The sequence below is a fragment of the Nanorana parkeri genome, unplaced genomic scaffold (assembly GCF_000935625.1).
Source record: "Nanorana parkeri isolate BGI_ZX_2015 unplaced genomic scaffold, ASM93562v1 scaffold1267, whole genome shotgun sequence".
Taxonomy (NCBI): Eukaryota; Metazoa; Chordata; class Amphibia; order Anura; family Dicroglossidae; genus Nanorana; species Nanorana parkeri.
Window position 1 is genome coordinate 175,780 of NW_017307535.1, and position 7,920 is coordinate 183,699.

At 46.9% G+C, this 7,920-nt stretch overlaps 2 protein-coding genes and 1 long non-coding RNA gene across 3 annotated transcripts in view; 2 read left to right on the top strand and 1 right to left on the bottom strand.

Annotated features, from left to right (window-relative positions):
* Positions 1-7,543, top strand: part of BZW2 (basic leucine zipper and W2 domains 2) — a 53,510-nt gene extending 45,967 nt beyond the window's left edge. The window contains exons 9-12 of the mRNA XM_018568963.1: positions 1,245-1,391; positions 3,181-3,319; positions 4,178-4,300; positions 7,460-7,543. Coding sequence (XP_018424465.1) covers positions 1,245-1,391; positions 3,181-3,319; positions 4,178-4,300; positions 7,460-7,488 — 438 coding nt within the window. The 3' untranslated portion in view covers positions 7,489-7,543. The remainder of the gene's footprint in view (positions 1-1,244; positions 1,392-3,180; positions 3,320-4,177; positions 4,301-7,459) is intronic.
* Positions 5,173-7,920, top strand: part of TSPAN13 (tetraspanin 13) — a 52,752-nt gene continuing 50,004 nt past the window's right edge. The window contains exon 1 of the mRNA XM_018568964.1: positions 5,173-5,179. The gene's annotated coding sequence lies outside the window, so the exon portion shown is untranslated. The remainder of the gene's footprint in view (positions 5,180-7,920) is intronic.
* The window catches only part of LOC108797378, a 9,793-nt gene continuing 9,448 nt past the window's right edge, over positions 7,576-7,920 (bottom strand). Inside the window, exon 3 of the long non-coding RNA XR_001941882.1 lies at positions 7,576-7,748. This is a non-coding gene — a long non-coding RNA (uncharacterized LOC108797378). The remainder of the gene's footprint in view (positions 7,749-7,920) is intronic.

Genomic DNA, 7,920 nt, shown 5'->3' on the forward strand with positions numbered 1-7,920 from the left:
CGGGTGTCCCTGTTGGAGAAGCTGAAAACCTCTTTGAAATTACCTTGTTATGTAGGGAAACATGCAAAGCCAACATGACCAGTTATTGCAGGCATAGAGTCCTGCATCTACATACTGTACAGGACGCCAGGAATGGGTTCTGGATGGCCGGTATATCCCTCCCTTGTTGACCATTAAGGTCACCCTGTATTCAGGGTTCTTGCCAAGCAGGGTGAGGGGTTCCGGGTCGGACTTGTAAGGGGAACTGCTAGGCAGTCTTCCCAGAGTTGTTAAATATACATGGGTTCCGGAATACAGAGGCTCAGAGAGATTTTTGGGTAGGACAGAGCCTCCATCCCTGACTACAGCCAGTTATGGTAATGAAAGGATTAACCCACCCGCCAGCGGGTGTGTTGAAAAGGAACAGGAAGCCAGTCAGCCTGTGTCTGTGAGGAGTGTTGTAGCAGGACACATGGCTGTGCGTGATAAGCTGTGGAATACCGTCTACCGAGACACTGCTAGGGCACCTGTGTCTATACCGGAACCCTCTGTGAGCAGGCTGGGACTCTAACCCTGAGGTGGGACTTGGTATACAGGCGCTGAGCCGAATCTTGTATTTGCTGACAATAAACCCCGTTGATTTTGTCATTCTGCTGAATTTAAGCCCGAGTGTCCAAGTGTCACCCCGCCGAGACGTCACCGCGCATTGCGCGTGACGTTACAGGCGTGTGCGCGATGACGTCACCAGGCATGTGCGCGATGACGCCATCGACTGTATTCTGATACCTGCCGGTGGCCATCTTGGTGATGGACGCCGGCAGAGAGAGGAGGAGACAGCCACCCGGCGGGATAAGGTATGCCGCCGGGTCCCCTCCTCTCTCCTGATACTGTCGGGCGTTCGGTCCATGACCAAGCGCCCGACTTTTCAGAGGAGGGGGACACCAAAATGACTGCAAGTAATTTTGGTGTCACCCCTCCAATGGTGTCACTCAGGTGCGGGCCGCACCCCCCTTGTGACGCCACTGATATCAGTAATATAAAATAGACACATTAAGAAACCTCAGGGTTGCAGAGCTATTTGATCCGATTTCGCAAGATACAAATCAAAGCCATTTAGAAGAAAGCCCCCCTCCACCCCAATGCAATCTCAGTTCACAGGTTTTGGGAGTTGGGTGTAATTTTAAAGTCTTTATAACCTTATAGTAACATCCCAGAATTCCTCTCGGTTTGCTCATCATTTGCTTGGATTGTCTCGCTGTTCGCAGATAGTGCTCTACTTAAAAGAAGAAATGAAACGGAACGAATTAGCCGAACACGCGGTGATCGGGCTCCTGTGGACCTGCGTGATGAACGCCGTAGAGTGGAACAAGAAGGAGGAGCTGGTTGCAGAACAGGCTCTGAAGCATTTGAAGGTGGGGGTATCTTATGTGTCTTCGTATGGTAAGTTGCCATATGTGTCAGTAAGATCGCTGTTTGTTGTGATGACCCTGCCGACGTGTACAACTAGAATAAATGGGCTCTATCAGTCACCTAAAAAGATCCAAGGCCAAAGAAGAACCATTATACTCACCTCTAGTGTTCCTTGGCCCCCCCCGGTGCATGCCATGGTTCCCTTCTCTGACCCCCCCTACGTCACTCCTGTGTCCTGGTGGTTGGGGGAAGGAACTACTGAAGGCAACGGGAGACATTTAGGGGGTTATGCACTTCGCTGCCAAAGGCATCCGGGTGAGTAACCGAGCCGAAGTGAAGTGAGCCGAACGTTGTTTGGCTATTCACTTCAGCCTTGTAGGGCTGATTTCAGCCATACATCAGCTAAAATCAGCCCTACATCTGCTGCCTTTGGTCAGCTGAACATGCTCTGCGTGTTCGGCTGAGCCGAAGTGCAGAAGGAGTTAGACTTAGCCGATCTAACATCTGGATTGGCTGAGCCGAAGCTCTGGCAGCTCACTCGCTGCCATTCGACCCTATTCTCATAGGGGCCAAACGGCAGTAAGAGAATAGCCGAATGCCTCCGAGCGGCATTCTGGTCGGCTATTCTGCTCGGTGCCTCCGAGGTAGTGAGCAGAATAGTAAAAAAGTTAAATAAAAAAGAAAAATGTTGAGAAATTATTTAAAAATTTTTAATAATAGGAAAACGAAAACATTTGAAAGAATTTTTTTTTAAAAATAATGTAAAAAACGACGCACGCCGACCCGACTGCGCATGACGAACTCCCGCCGCATAATGGAGCACCTGACAGATGACGGCAAAATGAAAATAATTGGGCGGAGCTAGTGGTGGCATCACCGCTAGCTCCGCCTAACTGTTTCCTATTGGCTGGCACCTGCCAGAGTCTTCTAGCAGGTCCAGGCCAATAAATAACAACTCGGCGGCAATAACCGCCCAGTTATTGTTTAATGTCAGATCAGCGTCCCCAGGTCATTTGGGGGTGCTGATCTGTCATTACAACTGGGCGGAGCCAGCCGTGAGATCACGGCTGACTCCGCCCAGCTGTTATTTGCGTGGAGAAAGGTCGGCCCTTCGGCTGACCTTTCTCCGTGCTTCGGCTGTCACTTCATGAAGCATATGCCTTCGGCTCGGCTGAGCTGCTCAACCGCCTTCGGCTGCTGTACGGGTTATTGTGAATAGCTATTGTGGTACAGCAGCCCTTCGGTTCGACCGTACCGAAGGGCTACGGCGGCCGAAGAGAGCCGAAGGATCAGCCGAAGCTATGACTGGATCCTTCGGCTAGAGCTGCAGCTAACGATTATTTTCAAAATCGATTAGTTAGCCGATTATTGAGTTCGATTAATCGGTTAATCGGATAAACAATAAAATACATTTAAAAAATGGCTCCAGTGATGGGACTACTTGTTTGTATTGAGGTTGTAGTCCATCACAGGAGCAAGCTTGGAGCGGTGGAAGTAAAAAAATGGTGTGGTGTGCAATAGGCTCTTTAGTGAATAACCCCCTTAGTTGTGCAGGACACTGGCTTTTAGATTCTTTTAGTCGGTATAGAAGTATAGAAGAGCAGACCAGCATAGTGCAGCAGTTCCATTTGTTACGAAATATCACATTTAAACATCCTCGCAGATATCTGACCAGACCTGAACGTCACCCATTTTATACGCACACTTTTTTTTACTTGGCTATGTAATACAGGAAACAAGTAGCCCCATTGCATTATGGGATAGATGCTCACATAGCTCTTTGTCTTGCAGCAATACGCTCCACTGCTGGCCGTTTTCAGCACACAAGGCCAATCAGAGCTTGTGCTGGTTCAGAAGATTCAGGAGTACTGCTACGACAACATCCACTTCATGAAAGCCTTCCAGAAGATTGTTGTCCTCTTCTACAAAGGTAGATGGCGGCTGCTTTTGAGTTTTGCACTATGATCGCCTCCACCAACACGACTCTGAACTGGGGAAACAGCTGATTGTAGAGAATAAAAGCTGAACGCCGTCATTAGGGGCAGCTCAGAGGCACTGGGGGGTCCCCATTTCAAATCCCAGTCTGGCTAGGAGATGGTAATCACCATGAAGGCTAGGAGATGGTAATAGCCATGAAGGCTAGGAGATGGTAATAGCCATGAAGGCTAGGAGATGGTAATAGCCATGAGTTTATTTACAAACAAGCCCGCAGGCTCATTTTGGCACCAAAGAAAGGTACTGTGTCAGCTGCAGCCAGGAGGCTTCAGCTTGTAAAGTGTGATTCAGTATTAAAAGATTGTAAAAATTATTTAGGCAAGCAAATGAGAATTGTTGTCAAGTTAATGGCGGCATTGCTAAATTGCTTATTAAAAGAGAATTGAAAAGATCTAAAGAAAATCCCTTCATTTTAGTCACTTTTAGGGATGCACCGATATATCGGCCGCCGAAACATATCGGCCGAAAATGGCACTTTTGGCATAATGCATCGGCACATCCCAGGTTCCTTTCCTCACCGTTGGGCGCTGCTCTGTGTTCCAGCGGAGAGAAAAGAAAGTGACAGCCGGCCGGGCCCTGTAGGACGAGAGCGCTGTGAGCGGCCGCCGTCTCTCCTCCCACACCGCTCAGCCGCCTATCACAGTCTGGCAGAGCGGTGTGATTTGTATTACTGCACAGCGGTTCAATATGTACTTACTTACATGTGTATGAATTTTAGTATATAGGTTTTAAAAGTTGAAATGTGTTTCTTATTAAACTGCACCATCGAGCTAAATGCTGTCCTGTCTTGCAGCCGATGTGCTGGGGGAAGAAGCCATATTGAAGTGGTACAAGGAAGCGCACCTGGCCAAGGGCAAAAGCATCTTTCTTGATCAGATGAAGAAGTTTGTGGAGTGGCTGCAAAACGCAGAGGAAGGTAATGAAAGGTTGCGTTGTTAAAGCCTCCCCCATGTCATCCCATGTATTGCCAGTTGTGCTTTTCACAGCGCTTTCTTTTATGTTTTCTCAGGAACTTTGTAACATTTCTAGAAGTCTAGTAGTAAAATACATCACCAGCACACCAAAGTAAAATATTCAATGAGCGGTCATTTTATTAAAGGAGAACTATGAGGTGAGTGCTTTTCACTCACCTCATAGTTCTAGCCGACCTGTGACAATGAGACTGTCACAGGTCGGCTCAGTAGATCGGGAGGTGAGCGAACACATACCGGCGTTCGCTCACCTCTCGATCCTGTCACAGCTCTCTGCCATGACAGGGGAGGGGCTGGATTCCCCCCTCCCCGCTCCGCCAGCGCTGACAGGAGGAACGGACGGGGGAGGGGGCGGGTACAGCTGGCTCTGCCTCTAGATAGGCAGAGCCAGCTGTCAGTCACGCAGCTGGGCGGATCCCGGCACAATTGTCGGGATTCGCTTCAGCTGCAGCGTCTCAGTATACTGAGCTTAGGGTGACGGGAGGACGCTAGTTTGTGTCCTCCCGTTACCCTAAGGAGAACTATGGGGAAAAGCCTTAACCCCATAGTTCTCCTTTAATGTACACACATCTCATCAGAAAGTAACGCTTCGGGGCCACTTAGGGACCCTTCATCAGGCATGACAAAGGAAGGGTCCCTATGTGGCCCCGAAACTTTGCTTTATGACGAGATGTGTGTACATGAATAAAATGACCACTCGTTGAAGATTTTACTTTGGTGTGCTGGTGATGTATTTTACTACTTGGAGTTGAAGTGGCGCCATCCAACCTCACTGTAGCACCCACCTTAAAAAGGGACATACCAGTAAGGAGTGTGGTGGGGACCTCCTTGGAATTTCTAGAAGCCTTGCACCATTTTTAAAAAATGCATGCATTAAGTGCATGACTGTGCGTAAGAGACGTGCTTTTAACCAGTTGTGGACACTAGATGTACACGCATCCCAAAAAATAAATGATCAAGACTTCATCAACGTACACATAATGCGTATGGTATGTCCTGTTCTTCTTCCACTCTGCGTCCCTCCTCCTTGCACTTGCGGCAATTCCTAGCTGTCAAATTGACAGCCGGGAGTTGCTGTGTAAATATAGAAGCTGCTGCTGTAAAAAGATGGACGTCTGACACAGCAGCATTTATAAAGCTTGTTCAGAGGGAGACGGAGCGATACAAAGTAACAATATACCATGACCTGGAGGAATGAGAACCTTCACAGACACAAAGTAACATTGTTACTTTTTGTAATAAAATATGTTCACTCAGACAGAATGGGCCAGAGTATCACGTACCTGACTGGAGACTCAGCTGAGAAGGGGGCTGCCCGCGCACCTCTAGTCCCACACTTCTGGAAGTAGTGACGGGGGATGTAAGGACAGAGCGGAGCACAGGTGCCGATACTGGTGGCTGGCCGGTTCTTAAGGAGGCGTTTGAGTGCGTTGGACCAGCTGGTGAATGGGCAGGACCGGGATGACACCGAGACCTCTTGAAACCAGAGCAGGCAATGGGTATGAGGCCAACGGAGCACTGGCTGGATGTCCTTGCTCAGGATGCTGATCCACCAAGTGGCAGACCAGGAGGGAAGTCAGGTTCAAGCCGAGGCCATACAAAGGGAGCCGAATCTTGAGGTGCCAAATCACAGATCAGGAGCAGGGCCAGGAAACGTAAGCCGGGGTTATACACAGCAGATCAGAGAGCAGAGGTGCCGAATCAGGAGGAGGAGGCGGAGTCAAATGGTCACAAGCCAGGTTCATACACAGGACATCAGGATACAGGAACAGAGTACAGGGCTCACAGGGACAAGCTGAAGACCACTCAGCAACTTGGTCATGGCTTCATGTCTGTTTAAATAGTATAGTGTGCGCGCTAATGAGCACGTTTCTGCACGCTCACGTACGTGCGCTATTGCGCATAAATGTTCCTGTACGTGCACGTTCACATGCTAAGGCGCGTTTTTCAAGAACTTTGGGCAATGGATTACATACTTGTGCACGTTTTTTGAGCAGGAGTCCATCTGCAGGTAAGTCTCTTAAACCGAGTCCTAGAGGTGAGCACCACACCCTCCAATCAAGCAAATGAACCAATAGAAGCAGGGGTAGAATTTTTAAGATGCTTTAAAAAAATTATTAATTTAAACTATTTTTTATTTCTGCACATTAACGAATAATATACATCTATATACAGGACATAACAATAAAACCAATGCGAAGAGACTTGGTTGCAAATATCTGCTGTAAACCACTGACACCAAATACCGGTCTGAACGTTAGTATCCAGTTATGCAATAGTCTGTGATTGGACAGGGAAGTTGTATAACTGTGAGCGGTGCTGGAAGTGGTTAATATCTCAACGCATTTCGCCTAGATGGCTTCTTCAAGATAAAGACGTTCCCATTGAAACAGTAAGGCTACACAAGCAGGAAGCTCCAACAAAGGAAATAGACAGCACTCCCATGAGGGTGGAGGACCACAGGAAGGGGTGGTCCCAGTGCACCAGCGGTCGGCTATGCCTCTTCAATATCTTTCACTGGTGGTCCAGTGGCTTCCACCCTACATGTGATTGGTGCTCACCTCCAGTACTACGGCCCACACAAAAAAATAGTTTATATTAACCTCTTATTAGCCTTTAGTCTAACCTGATCAGCCCTAATTAAAGGAGAACTATGGGGTTAAGGCTTTTCCCCATAGTTCTCCTTAGGGTAACGGGAGGACACAAACTAGCGTCCTCCTAGTTTTGCTCATTTTTTTATTTTAGTGTCATACTAAAAAAGTGCAAAAATATATTTTTTTTAAAACACTTTATTTCAAAGGTAATTCATTTTGCAATATTTTGTACCAGAATCAATAATTTTAGCGTCATTGTAAAAAGGAGAAATTATATTAATAATATATTTCTAATATATACATTTCTAATATATAAATTTCTATACATTTATACTTTTTATCTACAGCAAATATTATTTTGTAAGCTTGATACTTTTATCTACAATAAGATATTTTATTAAAAAAAATAACACTGATCAAAGTGGATGAAAGTGCTTTTTTTTTCTGTGTTGCTACATTTTCTGTCTACAGATTGCATAAAAAAATGGAATGCATTGTTTTCCGTTCCAGAATCCGAATCTGAAGGGGAAGGGAACTGAGTGTCTCGGAGCCGGGTTTGTGGCAGACGTCTCCTCGGGAAATGCCATTATGGGGACAGAAGGCTTTCCACATCTGGCAGAGCAATAGTCGGCTAGCGGTTCCCTTTGTGTGTAGGAAAAGTGCTGGGTACTCGGTGCGCTCGGGCCATTAGGTTCTACAGGCGGAACTCTACCTCCAGTCTGTCTCTGATTTTAAAGCAAAGCCATTTAGCCGGGAAGCCCTCCGATCTGGGACAGGACACGGGCCCCTCTATGGACTCCTATTTATTAGTATTTACAAGCACCGATGACATACGCAATCCCGACTCTCATGTGTACAGAACTTTAGATTGTGATTGTAGCTCCATAGACGCTTGTGTATGTGGAATAAACACTTTTGGTTTTTTTTGTGTTTTTTTTTTTTTTTTTCCTTTTGAATAAAAGGTTTTTATC